The sequence below is a fragment of the Marmota marmota genome, unplaced genomic scaffold (genome assembly GCF_001458135.2).
Source record: "Marmota marmota marmota unplaced genomic scaffold, marMar, whole genome shotgun sequence".
Lineage (NCBI taxonomy): Eukaryota > Metazoa > Chordata > Mammalia > Rodentia > Sciuridae > Marmota > Marmota marmota.
The window spans coordinates 796,580-824,564 of NW_025999853.1; the positions used below are offsets into that span (position 1 = coordinate 796,580).

The window sequence follows — 27,985 nt, forward strand, 5'->3', positions numbered from 1 at the left end:
TGAACTGATGCACCACCAAAGTAGGACCCAAGGGAATAACGCCTTGTCACTAGAACACAGGCTCTCCCACAATAACGAGGCGGCAGATCTGGCTCCCCAGATCCTTTACTGGGACCTATTTACAGCATTTCTGTTCTTAATCTGAACAGCTAATATTCAAAGGCTTCATGGTGACAAAATACTTCACATCCACAAAACCAAAACAGGTTCCAACCAACCCAAGCATGAGTGTCCTCAGGGTCTCTGTCCCATCTTCTTCAGGGTTCGATTAAGCTAGAAGAAAAAGAAGCAAAGCTAGATCAAGGGTTTTCCCCACCCATTCCGACAGCGTGCACACCAGACAGGCAGGCTCCCAGCTGCCCCTGGAGGCCAGGAAGAGGCATCTTGGGGTGGGCGTCCACACGTGTGGAAAGCCCCAATGCCCATGTGGCCCTGCACACTCAACAAACCCAAGCCCTACCCGGCTCTGCCTGTTTCCTGGACAGGAAAGGGGCTGGGGTAGGCGACTCCAGTTGAGCTTCAGAGCTCTCCTTTCCCATGGACAGGATCCAGGCAGGAAGCCAGCCCCAGCCCACTGCCCCTACATGTGTGACCCAGACAGCGGGAAGGTGAAGAGCACTGGGCCCTCTCAGGATCCTGCAGGAGGGCCAGACCTTGCTGGAGAACTCAGCACTCCAGGATGCAGTGGCTCCAGTAGTGGCCACGACATGAGACCCCACACCCTGTGCTGTTTGGCCTGACCCAGAAGACCCATCTTAGGGCAAGACACAGAATGCAGGCAGTGTGTCAGGATGCAGCATCCTGTCCTCCAGCCTCAGGAACTGGCCAGACCTGTCTCAGCTGCAGAACACCACCAAGAGGGGAGGGAGGAGGGCGGGTAGGAACAGGCAGCAAATCCACCCATATTAGGAAATACCAGGGAGGGCGAGGAGAGCAGAGGGCGATCTTGGAAAGAGATGCAGAGAGGGCTGAGGCAGCAGTCCTAGGGGCCCACCCTGCTCGCTCCCCAGCCCCAGCAGCCAGCCAGGCAGCTCTGACACTTAAAGGGCCAATCTCAGGCTTTCTTGAAAACAGACCTGAGAAATAAAAATTTAAAAGCTCCCCACCCACTTCCTAGAGTCTGTTCCCAGCCAACAATCCTCTCTCTGACCTCTCACCTCTTCAAATTTGTGTATCTGACGAATGAAGAAATCCCCATAGCGCCTGGCGACCTTGGTGTCTGCAATGTGGATCATGTCCTGTGGGAAAGGACAGGCAGAAGAGCGTAAGTGGAAGGGGCTCACCCAGAACAGGAGCCACCTGCACACAGGGACGAGGCTAAGCTATATCAAACCCTGTGCTACTTTTCAAAAGCAAAGGGCGTATGTGTCTGCACACGCACGGGCAGGGCAGGCATGGTGGTCCTGGAGGAGCATGACCAGTCAGCTGCAAGAAGAGGAAAAACATGCAATTAAAAAAAAATTTGATGTGAGCCTTGAAACCAGGGACACAGTATTAATTTAACCTGAATATAGTGGCAGAGCAAAATTTTACCTACAATAACCACACTGTTAATTCCTGCAGAAGTACCTTATTAGATCATCTGGGTGACTGGAACTAGTTAGGCGGGGCCCCTGAGATGACAAGGGATGTAGCAGGTAGGACAGTGCCAAAGGTGGACATTTCAGGTGCTGAGGAAAGGACGGAAGGTATTTGACAGCACAGCACAGGGGAGAGGTAGTTGTGTTTTGTTATTAAAAGCATGATTAAAAACAACATTGAAAAATTCCACTACTGATGTGTTTACTTTTGGAGAGTCTGCTCATATCAGGTTTAGTTAAGTTCTGCCAAAAACCAAGTTGTCCAAAAGCCATAAAACCTAAATGAAATTTATTTAGTTTAGAGCAATATGAGCTTTAAAAAAAAAAAAAAATCTAAACTGACCCAGCACATCCACAACTAGATACACACTCAAGAAAATTAAAAACATATGTTCACTGAGAGTGGTGGTGCACGCCTGAAATCTCAATGGCTCAGGAGGCTGAGGCAGGAGGATTCCAAGTTCAGAGTCAGCCTCAGCAACTAAGCAAGGTCCTAAGCATTTTAGTGAGATCTAGTCTCAAAATAGAAAATAAAAATGGGTTGGGAATGTGGCTCGGTGGTTCAGTGCTCCTGGGTTTAATACCTGGTACTAAGCAAACAAACAAAAACAAAAAACATGTTCAAACCAGGTATAGTGTTATTCCAGTTACTAAGGAGGCTGAGGCAGGAAGATAACAAGTTTAAGGCAGGCCTCAGCAACTTAGTGAGATCCTGCCAATTAACATAGGGCTGTATCTTGGTGGTAAGTTCCCCTGGGTTCAATCTCCAGTACCAAAACCAACCAAACAAAAACCATATGTTCACACAAAAACTTATGCATGAGCCAGGTGCGGTGGCGCACACCTGTAATCCCAGCAGCTCAGGAGGCTAAAACAGGAGGATCCGAGAGTTCAAAGCCAGCCTCAGCAACTTAGCGAGGCACTAAGCAACTCAGTGAGACCCTGTCTCTAAATAAAATACAAAATAGGGCTGGGGATATGGCTCAGTGGTTGAGTGCCCCTGGGTTCAATTCCCAGTAACCCCCCCCCCCAAAAAGAAAAAGAAAAAACTTAAGCATGAATATTCACAGCAACATTGTTTTTTCTGACCCAGGAGTTTGCCATGTTGCCCAGGCTGGGACAACTCCTGGGCTCACGCGATCTTCCTGCACAGCTTGACTACACCCAGCTCTGCAGCATCCTTTTTTTTGCCATCACACTGGGGGGAACCCAAAGGCACTCTAACACTGAATGACAACCCAGATAGGGCCACACTGAGTTCTGAGGCTGGCCTGACACTGGAGATTCTCCTGCCTCCTCAACCCTCTGGGAGCTGGGGTTACACAATGCCTGGCTTGTAGCATGATCCTTAATGGCCAAAAAGTGAAACACCTCAGTGCCAACTGAGGAACAGATAAACCAAAGTGTGAAGTACTCTGACAAGGAATTCAGCCATTAAGAAAGAATAAAATACTGGTGCTTGCTTCGGCAGCACATATACTAAAATTGGAACAATACAGAGAAGATTAGCATGGCCCCTGTGCAAGGATGACACGCAAATTCGTGAAGCGTTCCATATTTTTTGTATAACCAATGTGATTCTGCAACCTGTACAATCAGAAAAATGAGAAATTATACCCCATTTGATTCAAATGTATGAACTGTCAAGATCATGGTACTGTCGTGTGTAACTAATAAAAAAAAGAAAAAGAAAAAGAATAAAATACTGATGCATTAAGTTACAAAGTGGAGGAAACTTGAGAAGTACTCAGGGAAGCAGCTGCACAGGGGGCCAGAGATCATGGACTCAGCTGTACAAAGTGCCAGGAAGAGGCAAATTCAGACACAGACAGGAGGTGAGTGGGTGCCAGGGGATGGGGGAGGGAGGGGCTGGGAGTGACTGCTAATGGGCGGAGTCTCTTTTTAGGGGGTTGGAAATGTTCTGGCATTAGACAGTGGTGCGGCTGAACCATGCTGTGAATGAGCCAACAATCACTAACCGGTGTGCTTGAAAACCAGGCCATTTCCATCATGAAGGTACATGTGCAAATTATATTTTAAAAACCAGTCAAAAACTACTATTTCTAATAGCACATTTAGACCAACACCCAGGTATACTCTATCACAGAGCTACACATTCCAGCCCGTCCCTTTTTTGGGTACAGGGGAATGAACTCGGGGGCACTCCCCACTGAGCCACATGCCCAGCCCTGTTTTGTATTTTATTAGAGACAGGGTCTCCTTGAGTTGCTTAGTGCCTTGATAAATTGCTGAGGCTGGCTGCTTCAATCCTCCTGCTCTGTTTCCCGAGCCACTGGGATTACAGGTGTGCACCACTGAGGTTTTTTAAAAATTTGAGACAGGGTTTTTGCCAAGTTGCTGAGGCTGACCTCAAGCTGTGATCCTCCTGCCTCAACCTCCTTAGTATAGATCAACATGCTTTCTGAAGAAAAAAGAAAGGGATTTTTGATTTTGTTTTTTAATCCTTATAACATCAAAGAGCTGATAAGCAAAGCACAGTAGCCCTCTGTCCTAAGGACATCTGCTGATCCTAGAAAATTTTGAGTGGGGAAAAACAGAAGTCAGGGCAGTCTCCTTACAATGCTAGGATCCCAAAGGGCTTTATCCTCCACAAAGGTGAGACAGAGGTGAACTATCATCTCCATCCCAGTCCCAGCAAAAGGCTGTCAAGTGGGGAAGAAGCAGAAAAGGGGCCCATCCCAGAGATGTTATTAAACACAAGGCGACTCTCCAGCCCACTTGCAATCTGGCTAGTCTCCTGGATGGTCTAAGGAACTTGGGCTCTAAGCTTAGTTTATGGGGGGTTCCCTGTTGATAACATCCCAAACACCTTGAAGAGCTCAGAGAAAATCCCTCTAGAGGAATAAATGTTTATCCTAGGCCCCAAAGAATGCTGGCAAATAGTGTTTGAGAAGAGCAAACCAGCCGGGCACGGTGGAGCAGGCCTGTAATCCCAGTAGCTTGGGAGGCTGAGGCAGGAGGATCACAAATTCAAAGCCAGCCTTAACAACTTAGTGAGGCCCTGTCTCAAAATAAAAGCATAAAAAAAGGGTTAAGGGGCCTGGGTGTGGCTCAGTGGCAGAGTGCTTGCCTAGCATGTGGGAGGCACTGAGTTTGATCCCCAGCACAAATAAAAGTAAATAAAATAACATGTCCATCTACAACTAAAAAAATATTAAAAAAAAAAAAAAAAAAAAAAGATTGAGAATGTGACTCAGTGGTTAAGGGTCCTGGGAGGGAAGGAAGGAAGGAAGGAAGGAAGGAAGGAAGGAAGGAAGGAAGAAAAAGCAAACCATGTATACCAAAAAATAATCATGCCCTTAGACACTGCACCATGAGTATAAAAAAAAAAAAGATTTAAAAGGCTGGGGATGTGGCTCAGATCCCCAGTACCAGGGGGGTGGGGTGAAGCATAAATAAAGTTTTTAAAACTGTCTGTCATGTGCATATGCTGTGTGCCTACTGCGCTCTTTCATGGAAGGACATGCAAGCTACAGCAAGGTTTCCAGTGTTGTGACTTCAAGTTCAAGCTGGACACTGTTCTGTTTCCTGTGCTACGGAGTGAACCTGAACGTCCCTGCACACGAGGCGAGTGCTGCACCACTGATCTGGGGTCTCTTGTCCTAACAAGATGTTTCTGTTGCTCTTGTCGGCAGCACTGGAAACCCAACTCAGGGCCCCTGGCACGCTGGGAGGTGCCCTACTGTTGAGCTACACCTCCGGATCCCCATGAGCTTTTTCAAAAGAATTAAGATGCTGGAGCCACGTGGTGGCCAGTCCTGTAATCCCACTGTAATTCCAGTGGCACAGGAAGCTGAAGACAGTAAGGTCACAAGTTCAGTTGGTTCTGAACTTACCAACTAACAAGGCCGTAAGCAACTAGCAAGACCCTGTCTCAAAAAATAAAAAGGGCTGCCGGGCACGGTGGCGCACACCTGTAATCCTAGCAGCTTGGAAGGCTGAGGCAGGAGGATCACCAGCCTCAGCAAAAGTGAGGCCCTAAGCAACTCAGTGAGACCCTGTCTTTAAATAAAATACAAAATGGGGCTGGGGATGTGGCTCAGTAGTTAAGTGCCCCTGAGTTCAATCCCTGGTACCAGGAAAAAAAAAAAAAAAAGGGTGTGTGTGTATGTGTTAGGGATGTGGCAAAGTATCCCCATCCATGTTCAACAGCCAGTACCAAAAAACAAAAGCAAAAATCTAGTTGTTTTGTTTTTCTGCATGACTTTTTGTCAGACTTAAAATACTCTAGACTGCTAGAACTGTTCTTTCTAGGAAGCACTGCCTCCCCATTTATACTCAAGAGTGAAGAAAAGAGTGCTCAAGGATATGTTTGAAACCCGGGTAGGGAATATTAGATCACTGAACTAGTCCTTTTGTCTCTTCTAGAATAGTCTTAGCCAATATTTCTTACACATTGTTTCTGTTTCCTTCCCCTTCCAGATTTTTTTTTTTTGTGGGAATGGGCAGGGGTTATTGGGGATTGAACTGAGGGGCACTTCCCCACTGAGCTACATCCCCAGCCCCCCTTTTTTTTTTTTTAATTTTGAGATATAGTCTTAGTAATTGCTGAGGCTGGCCTCGAACTTGTGAACCTTCTGCCTTGGCCTCCTGAGTTGCTCGGCAGAATTCTTTTTTTTTTTTTTTAATTTTTTTTAGATGTTGATGGATCTTTATTTTATTCATTTATTTATATGTGGTGCTGAGAATCGAACTCAGAGCCTCCCACATGCTAGGCAAGCGCTCTACCACTGAGACACAACCCCAGCCCCTGCACAGCAGAATTCTTATTCAATGTATGTTAGACCTTACTGTGACTTCCATGTGGCTGTCTTTTTTAAAATACACACATCCATCCTACCCTGCCAGTACTGGGGATTAAACGTAAGGGCACTTTACCATTGAGCTACATCCGTGGCCTTTTTTGATTTTTAAAAAAAATTTTTTTTTTTGTATATATTTTTATGTGGCACTGAGGACTGAACCCAGTACCTCATGCTTTCGAGGCAAGCGCTCTACCACTGAGCTATAACCCCAGCCCTGGCCTTTTTTATTTTGAAACAGATCTTGAACTTGCAATTATATTGCCTCGGCCACCTAAATCGATCTTATGCATACTTGTTGCAATAGCCCAAATGACCCCGTGTTCATCAACAGGGACAGACAAATGGCAGTTGATGTGGGACTCTCACAGGGCAGTAAGCATGGCTGAATCCCAGCTGCACATAGCAGCGATGGAGGGTAATTCTCTCCAAGCCAATGTTGAGCAAAAGAAGCCGGTCACAGACACCGCGGACTCCTTACACACACCAAGGACAGGCAGCAGCAGGCGACAGCAGGACAGTGGCTCCCACTTGCAAAGTGCTTCCGCTGGCCTAGAGTATCCCCACTGCCCTCTCCAACCTCATTTCCCACCACAGCTCCCCTCTCAGGCCACACAGCCACACTGCAGTGGTCCCTCAAACACAAGGGCTCCCCTCCGCGCTGGCCCTTTGCTGTCACAGGGCCCTCTGCCAGCTCTTCCTCGCCTCCCAGTCTTAGTGTGACCTCCCCATCTCAGCCAAGCCTTGCTGGGCACATGTTTTAACGTGGCAACCTGTGCCTCCCACAGCTCTGCCCGTGCGCTAGTCCTCGGCAATGTCTAACCTGCGAGAGCTGGCTAACTGTAACACCTGGGTTGATCACTTGGAGAGCAAGTAACAGAGTGCCGAGACGCCAGCAGGGGACACCTTACCTTATCGATGTAGAAGTCAACCTCGGAGGCCGACTGGAATTCGCCATCTAGGGCGGAGATGCCACTGGTCCACACCAGGTTCTTCATCTTGTGTTTGAAGACAAGCAGCTGGATGCGGAACTCCTGCTCGGTGAGGTCCAGGAAGCCGGCCAGCTTGGCCACGGGCATGGTGGTGTAGAGCTTGAGGAAGCTGCGGATGGTGGAGAGCTGCGCCTGCTGCTGCACTTCGTCAGAAAACACCTTCAGCTGCTGCAGGAAGGGCTCTTTGTGGTAATTGGGGTGCACGTTGTCATAGTTGGGCACCACAGGCGACAGGAACTTGGGGCAGGAATAGCTGAAAAGTTCCTCATAGACCTGCGGGTCACCTTTCTGCATGCGCAGCATCTTGTCCCCGTACTTCTCCCGCAGCTGGAGGTGGATGCTTTCGTCAATCCGCATGGGGTACATGGTGAGCGCGATGGCCAGCAGCGCGTGCATCTGCTCGTTCTGTTTGTTAATCTGGGGGTGGAGAGGACATGAGCGCAGGGTCAAATGAGAGGGACTTTTGGGTCCCCCTAACCCACCGCCCACCCTCCCAGCTGCCCTCTGCACAAAGCTTTCACCTCTCCCGTCCCCTTGCACACAGCAGTCGGAACCTCCCCAGCCGCGTCCACTCCGCCCCTCGCTCTCCTGGGTCAAGCCCTCCTCCCCATCTCCTGGACTCCTCACTGGACTGTCTCAGCCTCTCCAGTCAGCCCCACATCACTGGCAAGCCAATCCTTTTCTACCATCCAGAATCAAACCGCATGTCACTCGATGCTTGCGATCCCAGCTGGCAATGGCGCAGTCTAACCCCGACCCACTCCTCTCCTGCCACAGCCAGTGTGACCGTGCTGCTGCTGTCACCACACTTCAAGACCCGAACCCTCTGCTCACGCCCTCCTTCCTGTGTGAAAACCACCTCCCAGCCCACAAGTCCAGGGTGCCCCCTCCTGGCTAACTGCTGGGAAGCAGTGTCCATGCAGGAGTCTTTTTCTTCCCATTGCTGGGGATGGACTCGGGGGTTTGCGAACCTAGGGTGTTCCTCCATGAGCCGCATTCCCATCCCCCAACTCCAACTCTGTCAAGGCCCGGAGGAGGTCAGTGGTAGAGCACCTGCCCAGCAAGACAAATGCTGCATGCTCTTACACACATGCAGAAGCTAGAAGAACTTATTTTATGGAAGTAGAGGGTGACGATGGCCACTAGAGAGCAGGAAGGGGAGGGGTAAGAGAGGAGGTGAAAGAATGGGCACCAAATAGGAGGAGAAGGCACTAGTGTTTCTCAGCAAAGTAGGAGAACTAGAGTTTACAACAATTTACTTATTGATTTATTTGGGGGATACTGAGAATTAACCCAGGGCCTCCTGCACCTCAAGAAAGCACTGTACTAGTGTGGCACACCTCCAGTTGACGTTTTTTAAAGAACTAGAAGAAAGGATCTTAAAGGTTTCCAACACACACAAAAAGAGAAATATTTAAGGACACAAAAATGCAAATTACTCCAGTGTGATCACTACAAACGATATATGCGTGTATATACAGGTACTGTATGATCACACTGTGCCTCATAAATAGGCATGACATTCTTTAAATTGGTGCTATCATTTGGATGTGAGGTGTGCCCCAAAGGCTCATGTGAGACAATGCAAGAAGGTTCACAGGAGAAATTCTTGCACCTTAACCCAACCTGTGGATCGATCCCCTGATGGGATTAACTTGAGTGGTGGGTGAGGGCAGGCTGGGGAGGGTGGGTCACTGGGGGCGTGCCTTTGGGGTATATACATCTAGTAATCAGAGTCTCTGCTTTCTGATCATCATGTGAGCTGCACCCCCATCCATTCCTCAAGCACCACCAGAGTCAGCTGTCTGTGGACCAAGACCTCTGAAACCTTGAGCCCTAAATAATTTTTTCCTCCTCTACAACTGTTCTGGTCTTTTAATATCAGCAGCAAAAAAGCTGACTAAAACAATTATGTTGGGTTGGGTTCTCCATGTCATGTACAACCACAAGAATGGGAAGTTATATCCATGTATGTATACTATGTCAAAATACACTTTACTGCCAGGTATACCTAAAGAGAACAATTACAAATAACAATAAAAATAAACCAAACCAAACCAAACCAAAAACCCAACCAAACAAACCAAAAGAACCCCCTCAACTGGGATGGATAAAAGCATGTAAAGTTGCAAATCTGGGATGGCCCCAGGAGCCAGCTGGTGGACACCCTGGCTGCACAAGCCAGCCCCTTACCATCTCATACTTGTACGTGGTCCTCTGGAACATGCTCTTAGTCCTCTGGATGTAGAGGAGGATATTGGCAAAGACCCGGATGGCATCCTGGTAGCGGCGCATCATCAAATATGCAAAACCAACATAATAATATGTGGTGACCTGGCACTCCGGGACCCGGGAATACATGCTCTATAGAAGGTGGAAGATAGATCCGTGAGTCCCAATTTATTCCAGATAGGCCCTGAACTTTCAGAGGAAGCAGTGGCTCTGGAGTCAGAGCTGCTGAATAAGCTATATGATTTACGGCCCCCATCTGCTTAGCTGTGACATAAAGGGAATGGATATAGAGGGAATGGACCCTCTATATCTCAGTTTCTTATCTGTCCTTGTTTTTTAAAATAACCCCTATATACAAATGGACAAACAGGAAATACACATGCACACAAACCAAATGCTAAGTACCCATTTTCCCAAAGCCAGGAAAAATGCCAGTGTATTATATCAATAAACACACCATCTTAGAAGTAAATCTTTTCTTTCCTCCTCGTCTGGTACAAAGGAGTGAACCCAGTGACACCTAGCTAAATCTCCAACTCTTTAAATTCTAAATTTTGAGATAGTATCTTGCAAAGTTGTCCGGGTGGCCTTGAATTTGGGATCCTCCTGCCTCAGGAGGAGCCCAGATTACAGGTGTGCACCCCTATACCCACTAGAGCCAGATCTTTTGTTAATTCTTTAGACTGGTGATGTTGAATAGTAAAAAGCTCTCATTGCCACTCTACTTGAAAGCAGAACCGAAAGATTGCTGAATATCCCGTGTCATTAACCACGTGGTATTCAGCGGTTTACACAACTTTACTCTCAATTTTCACCTGGCCTAGGGAAAGAGTCCTCTCCTGAAAATGTGTCCTAAGAGATCGGAGGCCCTCTCAAAACAGATGTTCCAGCTCTGGGAAGATGGGCTGGAGGCCACAGCACATACCTTCTTGTTGAGTTCAATATTCTCGAGCACCTTGATGGCCTGGTAGTAATCCCCCAACAGGGAGTGCAGACGCAGGAGCCCCACCAGGCTGAAGTAGCCTAGCATCTTGTAGAGGGAGTGCCGTCCATATTCCCCGGCCACACTCTCGGGGTCACCTGAGAGGGACAGATACTGTGAATGCTTCAGCAGGGGCAAGTAAGGGAAGGCAAGGCTACGTTGGAATGTCACTCAGTAAACTCCTCACCCGGCGTCAGCCTTTAAAGCTTCTGTAAGAGGGACTAACTGCCTTTGAGGGAACACTGAGCAGCAGCACACCTGGCCTTCCGCTAATCTTAATTTTATCCACAGCTGCATGGGGAGGAGGCAGTTCATTTTGTTTAGTTTTGGTTTTTATCCCAACACACCTGAGAATGTGAGCGGCCTCTCAACTCTCACCCACCCAGCCCCACGAAGACAAAGCCGGTTGCTAATAAGATGCTGCTGCCTGCCCCACGAGCCGTACGATGACAATGCAAAGACGACTTCACAGAGCCAGGCAGCCCTGCGCCAGAAGCCACTAGTTCTCTTACTGCTCCTAAGAGAACTAGTCCCTCATCGTCAAAGAGCTCCATTTTTACTTGAAAAAATGCTGGCACACACAAACCAGGGTTACTCAGATTTGGGTTATTTGGAAGACATTCTCTTTAAAAAAATAAACAAGGGGGCTGGGGATGTGGCTCAAGTGGTAGCGCGCTCGCCTGTCATGCGTGCGGCCCGGGTTCGATCCTCAGCACCACATACAAAGATGTTGTGTCTGCCAATAACTAAATAAATAAATATTTAAAAAAAAAAAAAAATAAAAAAATAAACAAGGTAAAACCTAACACACTTTAATGAAAACAACTGACAGTATTTCGTGTCAGTTTAAAATTTGAGCATTTAAGCAAAACTAAGATTTTGTAAAATTTCTACCCACCATGACGAGTTCAACAGCTGACCTGACAACAAATATGCTTTTCCTCTTTTGGTGCTGGGGACTGAACCCAGGGCCTTGAACACGCTAGCATGTCTCTACCATGGAGCTGCACCACCAGCTCCAAGTGATTTTTTAAAACAGATGTGTAATAACATCTGTTTTAATTGAAAGATCTTTATAATTAAGAATGCCAATATTTAGAAAGAAAAATTGTACATGGAAAAAAGACATTTAAATTGCAGAAAGACCAATAATTTATTTATTTATTTGGTACTGGGGATTGAACTGGGTGCTTCACCCCTGAGCAATGTTCCCAGACCTTTTTATTTCTTTATTTTGGTAGGGTCATGCTAAGTTCTATGGGTGGCCTTGAACTTGTGATCCTCCCACCTCAGCTTCTAGAGTTGCTGGGATTACAGGTGTGCACCACTGCACCCAGCTAGAACAATAACCTAATCTAACAAAGTTCCTCACTGCAAGTAAATTATACACAATTACCACTGGTCAGGTTTCAAAGAGATACATACTGCTCCTGATATGGAGGATGAGAACATCCGTTCCAACTGAAAAGGCTACTGAGACTAATGCAGAAGCAGGAATAAGACCATAGCTGCTGCTATCTTCTACCAAGTCAGACACCAGAGATCTGCAAAAATGCCATTTTCAGGGCTGGGGTTGTGGCTCAGTGGTAGAGCACTTGCCTAGATGTGTGAAGCCCTGGGTTCGATCCCCAGCACCACATAAAACTAAATAAAACAAAATAAAGGTATTGTGTCCATCTACAACTAAAAATATTTTATTTTAAAAAATTCCATTTTCATTGAAAAAAAAAATGTGGTTCTCAGTGTTTCAAGAGCATAAAGTGGTCTTGACCCCATAAAGTTTGAGAAATGCTAATATAAACAAAAGCCCCTGGATAAAAAGTCGAAGAATTCACAAATGCACATCTCAATAAGATAGGTTCAAGCCAGGCTGGGTGGCAGATGCCTAGCAAACCAGTCCTAGGAGGCAGGAAAATTCCGATTTTAAGGCCAGCCTGGCCAACTTAACAATATCCTATTTGAAAATAGTTTACAAGGGGGCAGAAATACAACCCAGTGGTACAGCGCTCATGTAGCATGTGGGAGATGCTTGGTTTAATCTCTTTTTTTTTTTTTTTTAAAGAGAGAGAGAGAATTTTTTAATATTTATTTTTTAGTTTTCGGCAGACACAACATCTTTGTTTGTATGTGGTGCTGAGGATCGAACCCGGACCGCACGCATGCCAGGCGAGCGCGATACCGCTTGAGCCACATCCCCAGCCCCTTGGTTTAATCTCAAGTAACAAAAGAGACAATGACTGATTCAACCAGGCGTGGTGGCTCAAGCCCGTAATCCCAGCAACTTGGGAAGCTGAGGCAGGAGGAGCCCAAGTTCAAGGGCAGGCTCAGCTACTTAGCAAGGCCCTAAGCAACTGCATCAAAACAAAAAATAAAAAAGGGCTTAGTGGCAAAGCGACCCTGGGTAAATTCCCAGTACCAAAAACAAAAAAAAGACGGCTCCAGTCTGTTGGCCAATGCAATGCCCTGGGAAGCCCAGCATCGGCACCGGATCCTATTCAAGTAAGGAAGAGCTACACGGTTACCTGAAGAGAGGCCGGCACCTCCCTGCTCTACTGCAGCACCTGCCCTTGGGGGCGGAGGGAAGGTCCCTGGAACTCAGGTCAGGGCTCTCCTCAGCCTGCTGCACTCACCTCCGCTTGTGTACACCTCCAGCTGCCGGTTGATGTTGGACTTGTCTACCAGGGAATGAAGGACATTGAGGACGCTGTGAACATTCCAGATTTTGGGATTGGAACGCAGGAAGTCAATCTCCTCCTCTGACTTCTTGGCAGTCTTGCAGCGGTACTGACTGAACGACTGGAACTGTTGAGGAAGAAGGGGACCATCAGGGGTACAAACCCAAGTGACAGTCCACGTGCACACTGTTGAAAATGAGGCCAGGCCAGGGCTCTGGATGCGGAAAGGTAAAGGCGGGACGGTTGTTTCTCATTGTGAACGTTATTTATTTTTATGTGGTGCTGAGGATCGAATCCAGGGCCTCCATCCAGGGATGGAGGCTGGAGAAGCACGGGCGGCGGTGGGGGTGGGGGGAATATGGAAGAACTTTACACAGGGCCAAGGGAGGGAGAAAGGAGGGGACAGGGGTAGGAAAGATGATGGAATGAGATGGTTATCATTACCCCAAGAACATGTGTGCAGACACAAACGGTATGACTCTTACTTTGTAACCAGGGACATGAAAAGTCATGCTCTGTATGGTAACGACGAATTGAAAGGCATTCTGCTGTCATATATAACAAATTAGAATAAATTAAAAGAAAAGAAAAACAAGCCAAGAATACTAATGATCACATGGAAAGTGCTCAATTTTGTTAGTTATCAGAAAAATATAAATTTCTTTCCTATCAAATACAAAAACTAGAAATAACAACATCTAGTAGGGAAAACAGTTGTTCTCAAAACACTGTTGATTACAGTGCATTTTGATACAATCCTTTGCAAGAGTAATGTGTTACTATTTGTTAAACTTTAAAGTGATCATGTGTTACCTTTTCCTGCATATGCCAGGGAGCAAAACTGGGCACCCCTGAACCCAGCACCCTCCACCACTAAGCTACACCCCCAGACCTTGAGGTGCTGGGATTACAGGGTGGGAGCACTGTGCTCAGCACAATGTTCTCTACCTTGACCATGGCAGTGTACACACAGTGGAACCTCCTCAACTGTACACCTTTTACAGGAGCATTTACTGTACATAAACTATACCTCTAGAAGGTTGATTTTAAGAACTTAAAAGGCACATCTTTATCAAGCAACAATTCTACTTGTAGGTAGCAATCCCTAGAGCTATACCTATGTATACATAGAGTGTTTATTGACTCACTATAATCGTGAAAATTGACAGCCCACAAGTCCATTACCAGAGAGGACACATCCATCCATGTACACAGAAGAGGCTGGGTATGTCCCAGCAGCACACTTCAGGCCCTGGCTTCCATCCCCAGCAGCTAAAAACCAAACATTTTGGAAAAGGCAGGTCTCTATGAAGACTGGGTTAAGCATTCCAAGTCACAGCAAATGGCAGAACAGAGCATGATACAACTCGTGTCTCCACATCCAGCTTTCTGTAAACACCTGCAAATCGTTCACGTGGTGCCTTTCCTTCCAGACACTCGCCGATGCCTCCACAAGGCGAGGAAGGCAGGCACTTTCACTCTATCTGCCAAACAAACCTCTAAGCAGTAATAATACTGATACAGTACTTAGGTAAACAAGAATGAATGACAGAGTGGTCAGAAGAGCCACTCACCCTCTGTGCCCTCACGGGACAGTCTGTGGAGACAGAAAGCCCCATAAGCCCCTTAACAGGATCACTCCAGCTAAGCCAGGAGAATAAAGCTCTTCTTAAGGGGATGACGAAGCTCAGCACAGAGGGTCCCCCTCACTCACTACGAGCCAACAGGATGCCAATGTCTGAAACGATGCCACATGGGAGTCTGACACAACCAAGGGGCCAGAGAAGCCAAGCGGGGCCAGTGCAGTTTGTGGTCTTCCCCTGAGAGGCACCAAAACATCACCTTGAGCAGGAAGGCTGTCTCTCAGACAGTTCTATGGAGGTTTTTCTCAGCACACCAATCACAACTTGTCAGCGTCCTGTGCTCTCGAAGGCTCTCTGGTATATGGAGCTCAAATACCATTTTTACTTATTTATTTACTTTACTTTTGGTACTAAGAATTGAACCCCAAGGCACTTTACCACTGAGCTACATCCCCAGTCCTTTCAATTTTTTTCCAAATTGGTCTCACCAAGGTGATGAGGTTGGCCTCAAACTTACAAACCTTCTGCTTTATCCTTCCCAATCACTGGAATTACAAGGAATATATCACAATGCCCAGCAAATACTATCTTTATTAAGATACCTATGTCCCCCAAAGTACTCAACGAGAAGCACACTGTCTCAATAAAACACAGGGAAAACTGGGTGCAGTGGCACACAACTATAATCCCAGCCACTTGGGAGGCTGAGGCAAGAGGATTGCCAAGTTCAAGGCTTACCTGGTCAAGTTAGTAGGACCCAGTCTCAAAAAAAAAAAAAAAAAAAAAAAAAGGGTGTAGCTCTGTGGTAGAGCACCTCAGGGTTCAATCCCTAGTACCACCAAAGCAAAAAAACAAACAAACAAACAAACAAAAAACCCAGGGAGAAAAATTTTTTTCTAAATTCTATTAAATTTTTTAAAGACTGGGCAAACCAGGCTAGGAATACAGCTCAGTTGGTAGAGTGCTTGCCTTCTTGCCTTGCATGCACAAGGCCCTGGGTTCAATCCCCAGCACCACAAAAAAAAAAAGAAAAGAAAAAAAGACTGGGCAAATCAAAAGAAGATGGAAGAGAACAACAATACTGACCATTCTCATAACAGGAAACATTTACAACTATTCAGTGACTAAGTACGTCATATGTAATATCCCAGGAATCTTCCCAACAATCCCTCTCCTAGAGATGAAGAACAGATGTTTAGTGCAGCCAAGTAACGTTCCTAACATCCAAGGCTAGTAAAGACCAATAACGAACTTCTAACCTCCAGACTACGCAGCCACTGGACTGAGCGCGGGGCAAATTCTCGGTGGAACCTCAAAGAGAGCACCCATGGCGCCTCCCTGTGGACAAAACGTACTACTGCATTCCAATCTAGCCTACACCCAAGTAAACATCACCACCATCAAGATATGCAACACTTGTGTTTTCATGTTTGTTTTGTAGGCAAGGAAAGAGAGAGCTTAGAGACTTTAAATAAAATATTACTGTTACAGAGATTCAGGTGGCAGCCCCCATATTGGAACCTACTTCCATATCGTTCCAAAGCCTGAGACCTGCATGCCTGGCAGACCGCCTCTGAAGGTCAGGTGAGAACCTGGTTAAAGTCAGGACCTCTACTCTCCCAAGTTCCCATAGCTGCATGGCGTAAGTTTCACTGCTCTCTTCAGAAAGCCACCTGACCAGGGTGTCCACTGCCATGGGGTATTTTACACTGCAACAGGGATATTTTTACAACATTGCATCTTTCTTTTTTTAACAACACAAAGTTCACAGCTGCTCCTTGCTAGAGCCTGTTATTTCAAATGAAGGCTGAGGCCGATCAGATACCTGGTAGATGAACTCATCGATGATGTCCCAGAGCCACTGGTTGGGAAGTTCAAGGGGAGCAGGCCCATCAGCATCTGTATAGACCAGAGAGAAGTCAGATTCCAGACAATGACTCTGCCCACTTAGTGTGGCTGCAGAATGCTCTTTGTAAATTCTCTACTCTAAGGACTATGTCTTCCCCCAACCCCCTCTTTCTTACTCGTACATTAAAAATCTTGCTAAAAAGAATTGGAGGCCCTCATCAAAATTTCACCCCTTGGCCAAATCTCAGACTTACTAAGAATGTAGTTGAAGAGATTGCAATAGTTGTAGTAGGATTCAAATCTCTGCTCTAAGGAGGGTCCCCCCTGTAAAGAGAACGGAGACGTCAGGATAGATATTTAAGTGTCTTATTCATGGTCTACCATGATGGCTGAGAACAAATACCTAAGAACCGCTGCCTGCCCTCTCCCAGTAGCAAAAGCGCTCAAGGGAGAGGGAAGACAGTCCACTATAGTGGAGGGGGCCCTGAACACTGGACCAGGGTGACAACCACAGACCTTAACTGATGCTCAGATGCTTAGAGAACAGACACACAGGGGGGCATGGTGGGGCAGAGAAGGGAAGGGAAAAACGCTGACAAAAGGCAAAGAGGGTCTGGGGTTGTGGCTCGGTGGTAGAGAGCTTGCCCAGCATGTGTGAGGCACTGGGTTCCATCCTCAGCACTGCATATAAATAAATGAATAAAACAAGGATTCATTTACATCTAAAAAAAAGCAAAGAGGTAAAAACATGAAGTAAAGGGAGTTCGAGAATAGGCAGCATTGGGCACAGTGGGCTACAGAGACAGGAACGGAAAGGCTTGTTGGTGCCAAGCACAAGAGGCTGGGCCAGCAGGTCAGCAAATCCACTCCCGCCTGTTTTATAAAACTTGCTATCTTAACCCTTTGCAGAGAGGGTGGCTAACCCCTGATTTAGACCTTTTGTTGGTAGCAATTGAAGACCACCTCTGGGCTAAGGACCCCCCACAGTGAGCCACATATTCATGGAAGAGCAGAGGACTGCCTGGAAGTCTTATTTCCACCACTTCCTTTCTTTTTTTAAATACTTTTTAGTTGTAGTTGGACACAATACCATCATCTTATTTACTTATTTTAATGTGGTGCTGAGGATCAAACCCAGCACCTCGCACGTGCTAGGCAAGCCCTCCACGGCTGAGCCACAGTCCCACCCCCACCCCTACAGCTTTCTAACCATGGGTCCTAATAAGGTGGGTTTTTTGCTTTTGGTACTGAGGATTGAGCCCAGGGGCTTTACCACTGAGCCACATCCCCAGCCCTTTGAGACAGCATCTCACTAAGTTGCTGATGCTAACCTCAAACTTGCAACCCTTCTGTCTCAGCCTCCTGAGTTGTGCACTACCACACCCAACTGACAGTACACGCCTGCAAGAGACCATGTCTCTGTAAGCCGTGAAGAAAAGACGGTGACTAGTCACATTAAATTAGGATGATACGCATTAAGCTAGGACAGCAGCGCACACCTGTAGTCCCGACTAAGGATCCTGTGCAAGGCCAGCCTAGAAAACGTAGTGGGACTCTGTCTCAATGTAAAGAGAGCTGGGATGTGGCTCACTGCAAAGCACCCCTGGGTCCAATCCTAGTACTGTTACAAATAACAACAACAATAATAATAATGGGCCTTGCACCTTACACAACAAATGCTTGTTCAGTAAAATCCCTCCCTGGAGAAAGAAAAAGCAAGAGACCTCAAATAAATCTCTTAACACGATATGCTAGTGACGAGTGCTCTGAAGTGCCACAGAGCAGGGCTAGAAGCCTGGGAGGCAGGGGTAAGTTGTAGAAAATGAAACTGGCAAGAAATCATGGGCCAGAGGTGGTGGGACCATGGCTCAAATGTGGGGTTTTCTTGTAAGTATGATGGGAAGTCAGGGTAGAACCGAGAGGACCTGATAAGGCTGTGTTTCAAAAGGATCACGCTGGTTTCTAGGCTGAGAGTAAACATAAGTGAGCAAGGGTAGAAAGCAGCTATTGCAGTAAATCACGCAAAAGAGAACGACTTGATCCAGGGAAGCAGAGAGGTGGCAGGCAGAAGTGGCTGGCTTAAGAGTGTGCTGCCAGGTGGGATATCAAGTCAGAAATGTCAAGAACAAGGCCAAGGTTTTCAGTCTAACTGGACACAGGATGATCTATTTATCAAGATAATGAATTTGGAAGGAGTTTAAAGGGAAAGTAACAGTTGAGCTTTGGGAGTAAGGAGCTGGAGACGGCTGTCCAACAGCCAAGTGGAGGTGCCGAACAGCCACTGCACATACAACTCTGGATTCCAGTGGACAGACCAGCACAGAAGACAGATCTTTTTTTTTTTTTTTGGTACCGAGGATTGAACTCAGGGGCACTTGATCACTAAGCCACATCCCCAGCCCTATTTTGTATTTTACTTAGAGACAGGGTCTCACTTTTGCTGAGGCTGGCTTTGAACTCGGTATCCTCCTGCCTCAGCCTCACAAGCTGCTGGGATTACAGGCGTGCGCCACAGCACCCGGCTAGAAGACAGATCTTTTAAAGTCATCAATATGAGGCTGGGGATATAGCTCAGTTGGTAGAGTGCTTGCCTTGCATGCACAAGGCCCTGGGTTCAATCCCCAGCACCACAAAAAAAAAATTAAATAAATAGAAAATAAATTCATCAGTATGGATGATAGAGGAGGGACACTCTTAACATTCAGAAATCAGGAAGAACAGAATTCATCAAGTGCCCAAAGCTGGGGCAGCGAGTAGAACACTGTTACAAGCCTCGGTTCTAGAAGTTTTGCCACTCATCAGTTTTGTAAATTTGAAAGCAAATAGCCCCTTTTGCATTTCTCTCGCCACCTGGCAGGGCCACGGAGGATATTAGAGGTATGCAGATTTGTGCCAAGCACCTAGCATTGTGCCTGGCACATGCTGACCCTGTTGCGTACACTTCAGAGCGAAGGGAGACTCAGCAGAGGCACTCTAAGGGGAAAAGGATGGGCATCCAAGAAGAGGAAGCAGAAGGTACCTAGAAACACTCATGAGAATGGCAGCTGGGAATCCAGTGCGGGGGATCAGTGCCCTGTCAGAGAACTATGGGAAGGAGACTTAAAAAGGACAGAGAGACTGCATGGTGTTAGTTTGCCTACAACAGTGCCTAGCATTCTGGGTTAGATCATTTCGCCCACCGCATCCTCAAAGGAAGCTCAGAAAACATGCCAACTGCTGTTAGATACAGAACTATTATAAATAGAGACTGTTTTCTAGGGATGAAAATGGCATAATTAAAATAAAACTGTGGGCTGGGGATGTGGCTCAAGCGGTAGCACGCTTGCCTGGCATGCGTGCGGCCCGGGTTCGATCCTCAGCACCACGTACAAACAAAGATGTTGTGTCCGCCGAAAACTAAAAAATAAATATTAAAAAAAAAATTCTTTAAAATAAAACTGCTAGTAACACCTCAAAAAAATACTCACACTGACTTTGGCATATATATGCCTGTAGTATAATTCTTTGTACAAAATCAGGAAAACAGCATCTGAAAGAGATGGCAAAAGGGTGCTTTAATAATCTACAAAACAAGTGCAGTCTTCCGGCTGTTTTAATCTTTAGAGAGAAGAGAGAGAGGTGATTTTGGAGACTAAACAGCATCTAAACTCTTGTGCTGGGCCTGGGGGTGTAGCTCAATGGTGGAGCTCTTGCCCAGAACAGGTGATACCCTGAGCTCAATCTCCAGTACCACAAAAGAAGAATATGTGTATGACAAAATTCTAATTTCTCTCAGACTTACTCCCCTCCATTATTTAGACTTCTATTCCAAGTTCTTTAAATAAGCCAGCAAATAACAATTATAGCCCCAAAGAGAGTAGTAATATACTATCAAAATTACAAACACAATATTTGTATTTTTGACTTAGAAACTGTTATTAAAGGAAACTGTCCTATTGATATGATGCACTATGAAAAAGAAAGAAAAAGACTTTGAAGGCTGAGGCAACAGGATCACAAGTTCAAAGCCAGCCTTAGCAACTTAGTGAGGCCCTAAGCAACTTCATAAGACCCTGTCTCCAAATAAAACAAAAAGAACTGGAGATGTGTTTCAGTAGTTATGTGCCCCTGGGTTCAATCCCTGGCACCAGGGGGAAAAAAGAAAAGAAAGGACTGGGGATGTGGCTCAGTTGTAGAGCACCCCTGGGTTCCATCCCCAAGGAAGGAAAGGAGGGATGGAGGGAGGGAGTGGGGAAGGAAGGAAAGAAGGAAGGAAGGAGGGGAGGAAGAAAGGAAGGAGGAAGAGAAGAGAGCAAAAGCTTTTTAGGGATTGATGCTGCAGGAAGAGTTAACAGGAGGCCTGAGACTGCTATCCTTAGTAAAAACTGCTCCTGAGGCTGACCTCTGGGAACCTAGATTTCAGGAAGGTTTCACCATTCCCTAGTGGATAAGGATGGCCTGTGGTGCCTAAACTTCTGTGCAAGCAATAAGGTTTATGATGAACACCTGTTTTCCTTCAAGGAGCCTGGAATTCTATTGTTAGGCAGAGGGCACCTACATGACCAGGCTCTGGTAAAACTTCTGGATACTGAGTCTCCAATAAGCTTCCCTGATGAACAACATTTCACATGTCACAATTTGTTGTTGGAGGAACTGAGTCCCACGTGACTCTGACCCCTCTTAACCCATACAACTTCATTCACATGTAATTTTGCCAGTTAATACACCAAACTCTGGTGAAACGAAATGCACACTGGACACACAGCTCACACCTACCGTTGCCAACCTGTGGAGCAATAGCTTCAGCCTCAGGCCAAGGTGTATTCTTGAAGAATCTTTCAGTCAGCTTGGTCCAGCTGAAAACCAAGCAAAAAAACTCTAGAACTCCAAAACAAGAAAGACCAGAGAGAGCCAACCCTCACATTTTACAGATGGGAACCCAGGCTCAGTGAAGGGGAGAGGTCACAGAAACAGCCAGCGTTCTCCCAGTCCACAACCTTCAGACAGCTTGAGGATCCCTATCTGGATATTCAAACTGCTCCAAAATCCAAAACATTCTGAGCATTAATGAGATTCCACAAGTAGAAAACCCCACACGTGACAGGGCAGAGTTAAAAACACAGGTACAGGGCTGGGCATGGAGTTGAGTGGTAGAGTGAGGGCTTAGCACGCGTGAGGCCCTGAGTTCATTCCCAGCATGCATGTGTGCAAGTATGCATGGACGCGTGTGCACATCCGCACACACAAGATGCTAAGACTTGGGGTTGGGGTTGTGGCTCAGCGGCAGAGTGCTCACCCAGCACATGCGAGGCACTGGGTTCAATCCTCGGCACCACATAAAATAAGTAAAATAAAGGTATTATGTCCAACTACAGGCAAAAAATTTAAAAGAAACTAAAACTTTTTTTAAACACAACCATACTAAAAATATTATGTAAAATTATCTTCAGGCTATGTGAATATGAAACATAAATGATGCTTAGACTTGGGTCCCTGTGGGAGGCCATCCTCACACATGATTTGAGTCACCTCCCTGGCTGGGCGAGAGGCGCTCAGACACAGCTGTGTCAGAGCTTTCCCCACCCTTCTCCAGCTCCAAGGGCTTGTCCGTGCAGAGGCGTGTCTGGCCACTGCCCCGAAGATACCAATCAACGCCCCTGACTTTGGGATGCTGCCCCCCTTAATCTTCATTGGATGGGATTTTCCCCAGAATTTTTTGTTCCCCAATAAAAGTCCACTCCCTGGTGTGTTTGTTCTCGTTCGCTCTCTCTCTCTCTAGCCTCTTCAGTAAACCTCGCTACCACATTCGGTGGCTTGGGGCTGGAGCTGGGAGGAGCCGTTCTAGAGCTGGTTTCAAAGGTAATTAGAGGGCTGGGGATGTGGCTCAAGAGGTAGTGCGCTCGCCTGGCATGCGTGTGGCCCGGGTTCAATCCTCAGCACCACAAACAAACAAAGATGTTGTGTCCGCCTAAAGCTAAAAATAAATAAATAAATATTAAAAATTCTCTCTCTTTAAAAAAAAAAAAAGGTAATTAGAGTCTTGTCTCTTTAATTTAAAACTCCCTAGCATTTTCTCATGATTCGAACCTCCTTTCATGAAGCCAGCTTGGGTAGCAGGCTAGAGGTCCCATCCCTATGATGACTCATTATGTAATGCAAATATTCCAAAATCTGAAACGCTTGTGGTCTTAAGCATTTTGGTTAAGGAATATTCAACTTGTACAATAAACACTCTTTTTACATCAGTTAGTTAGGCACCCACCAAACTTTTCAGGGTCTTCTCCAGCCTCTGCCTCGTGAACGTAACCTATTTAACTGCTCGCCATTCCTGGTATGAGAACTGCTTTCTTGACGAGCCTGCTTTTGTCCCTGTGTACACACAATTTCCATCCCCTGGAGTGTGACTCTTTCCAAATTTGGAAGCAAATCAGTCTGTCTTGTAGCCTGATGCCACAACTGACCCAGAACACCCAAACACTGCTCCTTCACAACCCCACAGGAGATTGCTGCTGGCTTCCCTCTCCTGATGCCCTCACCAGCTATTTCAACTTCCCCTCTTGAGCTCCTCCTCCCCTTCTCTGGCTTTTTCAGTCTAGCACATGAACACACTCAAGTCCCCCTTCAAAACACAGAACAAGGGTTGGGGTTATAGCTCAGTGGTAGAGCACTTGCCTCACATGCACGAGGACCTGGGTTTGATCCTCAGCACCCCATTAAAAAAATAAATAAAAATAATGATATTGTGTCCATCTACAACTAAAAAAAAAGAATCACCACAGGACAAAATAGAAAGCTGTCCAATGAGCCTACGAATCCTCTATACCTATCTATTCCTCTCCCACCCCATTGCCTCCACATTCTGTTGAAACTGACCTTGCTAAGATTACCCAAGGAACCACCAAATTCAACCAGCTCCTTTTCATCTTTTTAGGGTATAAGTTGCAAGGCTGGCCTCAAATTTGCAACCTTCCCACCATGGCCACCTGAGCCACTGGGATTATAAGCCTGCACCACACACAGCTCCTTTCTCACCTTGACCTCACTATAGCATGTAACACCTATTCTTTTTTCTTGTGTTTGGTACTGTGAATTAAACCCAGAGGTGCTCTACCACCCAGATGTATTACCAGCACTTTTTTCTTCTAAGACAGGATCTTGCTAAGTTGCTGAGCTGGCCTGGTACCTGCGATCCTCCTGCCTCAACCTCCCAGGTAGCTAGGATTACCAGCATGTACCCCTGTGCCTGACCTAGTACTTAACGTTTATTGACCATTCCCTTCTTCAAAGTCTATTCTGAAGGATCTGGTTCCTGTGACCCTTCTCTGCTGATTTACTTCTACTGGTTTGTTTGTTTGTTTGTTTTTTAAAGAGAGAGACAGAATTTTTTAATTTTTTTTTTTTAAGTTTTCAGTGGATACAACATCTTTATTTTTATGTGGTGCCAGGCGAGCGCACTACTGCTTGAGCCACATCCCCAGCCCTTGTTTGTTTGTTTCTTTCTTTCTTTTTTGTACTGGAAATTGAACTGAGGTTTTATCACTAAGCTACATCCACAGGCCTTTTCATTCTGAAACAGGCTCTCACTAAGTTGACACCTGCCTTGAACGTCCTATCCTCCTGCTAGTCTCCCAAGTTGCTGGTACTACACGTGTCCCACTGCGTATGCATACACCCCTAAAAGAATGCACTTCCCAAGGAACCGGCCGTGATTCTCAATACATTCTCCTAAGGAAAGATACACCACGTGCTCAGCTTTGACTACCACCTATATCTGTCTAAATTGCCCAATGCAGGAGCAGTTGTGTGACTGTTATTGAAGAACTGAATTTTAAATTTCAGTTAGTTTTAATTTAATTTAAATTTAAAATAAACACTTAACTTTAGTTGTCAGAAAACTTCTAAATATATTTGGAATAACTTGAGTATGTGAATCTACTTTTCCAATTCTTAAGTTTTATGAAACTTAAGATGAAGTATTTCTGATGTACACAAATTAAGATGTACCACACATGTAAAATACACCCTAGATTTAGAAGACTTGGTCAAAAAAGAGTAAATTGCCTCACTGGTTTCCAAATACTGGGCAGGGGGCACAGCTAAGTGGTAGAGTGCTTGCTCAGCATGCTTAAGGTACTGGGTTGAATGCCTGGCACCACAAAAAAAAAAAAAAAAAAAAAATGTTGGTTATGAGAAAATAACATTTTAGATAAGTTTTCACCTCTCACCTTTTTTGTTAGTACTGCAGACAGAATCCACGGACACTCCACCACTGAGCTAAATTCCCAGTCCTTTTTATTATTTATTTATTTGGGCGAGGGCAGGTACTGGGGATTGAAGCCAGGGATACTCAACTACTAAGCCACCTCCCCAGCCCTTTTTTGTATTTGACTTATGTGGCTAGCATTAAATGTCTATTGAACTGTGCTATGCACTTCTAATAAGAAAAACCTGAAGAACGTGGAAACAGATCCGAGGTCAATTTGTATCCATTAATCCAACAGGTCTCTGGCTGTTTATGTTCTCCCCCATTCCAGGACTTGCTTCTTTCCTTAGTGAAGTCTTTCTTGACTATCCCATCCGTGATTGATTTCTCTTGTTTCTATTTTATAAGCACAGTCCCAGGCTGGGGTTGTGACTCAGTGGTAAAACACTTGCCTAGCACACGTGAGGCCCAGGGTTCAATCCTCAGCACCACATAAAAATAAATAAACACTAAAAAAAAAAATAATAATAAGCACAGTCCCCTCAAAACTGCTTTATAGCTTGGTTTATCCGTGTATCAGCCGAAAGGTTATATAGTTTCGAAATTAGCTCTGGTGTCAAGCCTATGCAGGTTCAAAACTCAGTAGTACATCCACTTAACTAGCAATGTGACTTATTTCTGTCCGGGTTTTCCTAACTGTAAAATGAGAAAAACCATAATATCTACCTCATGGGATTACTGTGACAGATAAATTAGTAAATACAGAAAAAGCACTTTGAATATTGATCTATACTGATAATATATGCTGGTATTATTATAATTATTAGTAATGACATCATTTTAGGCCTTGTGTAAGTTTCTTGGGAGACAAAGTCCAAATGAATAACATGTCTCTAGGCCCAAAGAACAAAGATCCCCTGAGCCTTCTTCATAGAAAAATGATTATAGAAGACCCTTTGCTGCACCAATAGACTAGTCCCTCCCAGAAAGAGGTCATTTCAGCCAGTGGCCCATACCTGTTCTCATAGATGTCCTGGATCTCATACACCTTCTGGTCAATGACATCACTGGAAACACGACTGGCCTGAAGCTCGTAGACCTTCTGATCAATCAAATCCGAGACAGTTTTGTGGAAATATTGGATGAAATTTTTGATCACTTCAGGGATCACTTGATAGGTCTGCTGTTCATACTGACGTTCATAAGCAAGGTCCTGCTTTGGATCCCCTACAGGTTGGACACAATTGATTTTTCAGAGCACTTTCAAACTCATGTGTCATGGAACACAAGGGCAAAACCACCCTACAAACTCAAGTCTATAAAAACCAGTATAATTTGGGGCTGGGATTGTGGCTCAGTGGTAGAGTGCTCAGCTAGCACATGGGAGGCCCTGGGTTCAATCCTCAGCACAAATAAAAATAAACAAAATAAAGGTATTGTGTCCAACTACAACTAAAAAATAAATATAACTACAAAACAGTATAATCCCCTTTTAAACAATCAGAGACACAAACCTGCCAAGTCACTTCCAATTCCACTGCCCTTTAAAATTACCATTATGAAAATAAGAATGTAAAGTTACTTCTTACTATATTTTGTTCCCAGAATCTAAAAAGGTTTTAAGGTCCGGAAATTTATCTGTCTTGCATGTAGATATACTTTTACGTGGAAGATCTCTGTGTGTTGGGGGAGAGGGGAGACACTACGAAGTGGTAATAGGTATTTAATATTTTTTGAATAAATAATTGCCATCTCTAACTAAATGCCTTTCAGCAAGTTACTAACTTCTCTCTGCTCAGCTGTCATCTTTAGGAGACAAACTGAGCACATATAAATGTGCATATTAATGCACATGCTTTATAGAACTGGATTAAACGAAATATTTCACATAAAGTACAAAACATAAAAACATAACAGTAAGTCAAGCCAAGTCACTATAACATTTCAGGAAACTTCAAAAGCCTCAAAAGAGTTAACTTGGGCTTAGTTTGAATCACTCAAAATTTCATACCAAGATTTTCTTCTTTGGGGGCGGGGATGCAGATCAATGGTATATTGTGTATTTAACATGCACAAGGCCCTGGGTTCAATCCCTAGCACCAAAACAAACAAAACCCCAAACGATTTTCTTTTTCAGCTAATATTATAAACAAGAAAACCACAGCTAGGTCAGTAATCCTTTTCTTCTGAGACTGAATTGGACCACAAAAAAGGGCTGGTTTATTAGGCTCTACACAATCCCTCCCACTGAGAGCTAATGATTGACTCCAAACCTGGACCATCAAGAAGCACTTTTTAACAGGTGTGTGTCAGTGCTGGTTCTGAGACACTCACAAGGGTGCCAATCTCTGAGCGTACTGAACTAGCCAGACAAACTGTGGCCTCACCTGTGTGCATATCATAGTCTCCGGGGTAAGCATAGGGATCATAAGCAGCCTGTAAGGGAAGAGACAAAGTCAGGACAGTCACCCTCTGGTGAACCAAATGCTCGGCCTAGCGTCTATGTGCCAAAGCGGGCTACGGGTACAAAGGCGTATAAGACAGGACACAGTCCCCACTTTCCAAGAATCGCCATGCCTGCGAGAAATGGGAGAATAAACCGGCCGTGGATGCAAGGATCAGAGCAGAGCGCCAGAGGCGGCGGTCGGCGGGGAGTTCAGAGCAGACGGAGCCCAGACGAAGAGCTCGGTCAGAAACTCGGTAGCGCGTCACCTGCCTTCGCCCAGGTCTTGGGACAGAGAGCTAGCGGCTCGAACACGCGAAATGGCAGCAGGGACAGATCCATGACGGGCCGGACGCTGGGGGGGGGGGGCAGCACGGGGCCACGCAGGAGGCAGCCGGCGATGGTGGCCATCCGCGCGGACTCCCGGGGAGGCCCAGATACCGCCACGTTCCCGGGTATCCGGGGAGCCCTGACCCTGCCGCAGAGCCCGCCGCGCGTTTACGACCACGTTACCTCAGACTCGTAGTCATCAGCCGGGTAAGACATGACTGCGGCGCTTGCCAACACCACGGGAAAACGTGAAAAGAGCGGTCCGCGCCTGCCTCTCCAAGGCCGGAAGTCACACCCCGCTAGTATAGCTGGGAA

General features: G+C 45.9%; 1 protein-coding gene and 1 non-coding gene across 2 annotated transcripts; one reads left to right on the forward strand and one right to left on the reverse strand.

Annotated features, from left to right (window-relative positions):
- Positions 1 to 87: 87 nt before the first annotated feature.
- Positions 88 to 27,985, reverse strand: Eif3l (eukaryotic translation initiation factor 3 subunit L). Its single transcript, XM_015482723.2, has 13 exons — positions 27,854 to 27,985; positions 27,285 to 27,333; positions 25,914 to 26,124; positions 21,471 to 21,550; positions 20,183 to 20,244; positions 16,970 to 17,039; positions 16,693 to 16,766; positions 13,240 to 13,411; positions 10,553 to 10,707; positions 9,589 to 9,759; positions 7,315 to 7,812; positions 1,158 to 1,238; positions 88 to 273 (listed from the first exon to the last, which is right to left on the reverse strand). Exons 1-13 carry the CDS (start codon positions 27,884 to 27,886, stop codon positions 235 to 237), a joined length of 1,695 nt encoding a protein of 564 aa, XP_015338209.1. The 5' UTR covers positions 27,887 to 27,985; the 3' UTR covers positions 88 to 234.
- LOC125618202 lies at positions 3,036 to 3,142 on the forward strand. The gene has a single exon (XR_007349460.1). It is a non-coding gene; the product is annotated as a U6 spliceosomal RNA (small nuclear RNA).